This window comes from Oryzias melastigma, linkage group LG21, assembly GCF_002922805.2.
Source record: "Oryzias melastigma strain HK-1 linkage group LG21, ASM292280v2, whole genome shotgun sequence".
Classification (NCBI taxonomy): Eukaryota; Metazoa; Chordata; class Actinopteri; order Beloniformes; family Adrianichthyidae; genus Oryzias; species Oryzias melastigma.
In genome coordinates this window covers 8,271,547-8,273,901 of record NC_050532.1, presented here as the reverse complement: position 1 = coordinate 8,273,901, position 2,355 = coordinate 8,271,547, and the positions used below count along the sequence as shown (strand labels likewise).

At 34.0% G+C, this 2,355-nt stretch overlaps 1 protein-coding gene across 1 annotated transcript in view; it reads right to left on the bottom strand.

Annotated features, from left to right (window-relative positions):
- il1rl1 (interleukin 1 receptor-like 1) overlaps window positions 1-2,355 on the bottom strand; it is a 7,705-nt gene that overhangs the window by 1,060 nt on the left and 4,290 nt on the right. Inside the window, exons 9-10 of the mRNA XM_024286967.2 lie at window positions 1,193-1,357; window positions 926-1,068 (exon numbers count right to left, since the gene is read on the bottom strand). Coding sequence (XP_024142735.2) covers window positions 926-1,068; window positions 1,193-1,357 — 308 coding nt within the window. The remainder of the gene's footprint in view (window positions 1-925; window positions 1,069-1,192; window positions 1,358-2,355) is intronic.

Here is a 2,355-nt window from a genome sequence, read left to right as displayed (position 1 = left end):
ACATTGTGCATGGTTTGAAGTTATAGTTCAGCAGGGGACCTTTTACAGGGTTCTAAAATTTGTGTTTTCACAATCTAAATTCTATATAGCCATTCATATATACTGGATAACCCCATTTCTGAGACTCCTAGCTTATTACAATGGTCAAAACTTTCCTTAAAAATCCCATTGAATAGAACTCTGTCCATGTTTTCTGCCCTGTAGTTCATCGTCATTCCACTAGGGGCAGTAGAAGGGCTTTTCCTGCTCATTTTGAAAATGGCCGCTTCCGTGAAATCTCACTTTTGTCAGGAGAAGTTTGGCTAATTTTTTAAAACTTTATGGTGAGAATAACGAAGTTGTTGCTATTCATTTTTTATGACTACTCGCTATATTGAAATAATGCAAAATGTGTAATTAATAATAATAAAAATAATTAATTATCTATAATACAGTTATATCGTATTAGAAACGTGTGTATTAAATGAGAGAAAGCGAGTAAATAGGGTATTTTTTTTTATCCAGAATACTCATATAAATAGTTTTGCATTTTAAAGTAACATTGTTGTGAGCAAAAACTAAATTACCACACATATCATACCATCTAGATCTCATTACAAAATAATACTGCAGATTTTATTGTGGATTCCATCAAAGGGTTTAAAAAACATCTTAATTACAAAAATGTGAATTTTCTGTCAATTTCTTAGATGTAGTGGCTACAGGGTTAAAATCCAAGTGGATGCTATCAACATTTGTTTCTGCCGATTAAGTGTTATCTGTCACATAACAGTTTCATATTTATTTGCATTTCATTTTTCATTTCATTTATTCATGAATTATTGCAGCAAATGGGTCATAAAATTAGGAAACCAGAATGGGACACAAAAATGCAATTAGATTTACTTGATTGAAAACAGAGAAGTACAGTTTCTTTTACTTTTACCTGGCAGTCAAAGCCTCCGACCACTGAGGTTTCAGGTGTTTCAAAGGGCGTCTTGTCTTTGATGTTGGATGCTGAAGCTGGAGTGAGGATGACCATCAGCCTCTTGCTCTCTTTGATGCAGTTCTCCACCAGCTCCAGCCGATCTGCAACAACACACAACCCGTGTTCACGTCTTTTCTCTCCAGGCATAGACGTATAGACCTACTGAATGTTGGATGAAGCTGGTTATTATTAAATATTTCAAAGGTTAAAGATGAAGATACTGACCCTCCCCTGGTATGTCGTCCCTCCCATGGATGAAGAGCCGATAACCAAATTTATCTTCGAGGACGGATGGTAAACTGCTAGTGACGAATGAGAACAGCTGATCTTCTGCGGCCTTCTGCAAACCCTCCGTCTGGTAGACCACATAGGCGTCATACATCCGTGGATCTGGGAGACATACATTGACACTTCAATGAGATGCAAAGAGATGCAAAGAAAGGATTATTCTTTCAGAACAAAATCATAATCATACCCAATCAGAGAAAAACTATGAAAGAAAAAGTTAGTCACAATTGCATAAATTGTAATGTGGTAAGTCCAGTCCTACTTTTTTTTAATTCTTGCTTTTCTGAAAGTAATAAAGGAGGGAAATGGCTCAAATAATCAAGTTACCAGCTCAGTTTTGAGTTAAAAGCGCCTGGATGACAAGCAGACTTAATTTATTCAAACTAATTTCACCAAAGTGTGGTTTTCTCTGAACATACTTACATTTATTTAACACAAAACAGCAGAAAAGTGAAAATACACTACAGTATTTGCATTTTACACAATACAGATACTTAACATTATTCATTGATGGAGACATCTGAGTAAACAGCCAGTATAGGAGTGCTACCACAGCATTAGTTCATTTTTAATCTCATGACTCTGTAAAGCTTAAGCAGATCTTTAAACAGAATAAACAGTAACTTCATCAGTAAATACAGTTAATCAACATTTAAATGTGCATCTATTTTTTTTTCTTGCAAACTTTATTCATTAATATTAAGTAAACAAATCAATTAATACTTGAAGGTTGGGATTCCCCTACATGTAGACAGGTACTTTGACACAATGAAACTTGGAAAAGTACTAGGCTTATATGTTAATTATGCTCTTAAAATATTTACCTACTTTTTGGTACTTTTCTTTTTCTTTATTAAATGGAGAGAAAATAGTCTAAATGAATTTGTGTAATTGTTGATTTTTAACTCATAGAATACAGTTTGTGCATAACAGTGTGTACTTGCAATTGTGTATTCACAAATACAAAAATTACAAAATACAAAAAACAGATATATGTGATTGTGTTCCAAATCAAGTGCAATAGGATGGGGAGAATAGTCTCAGTTGATTTGAGTGTGAGTAATTCCTGGTTTGTAACTCATACAGAGTTTCTCATGGTT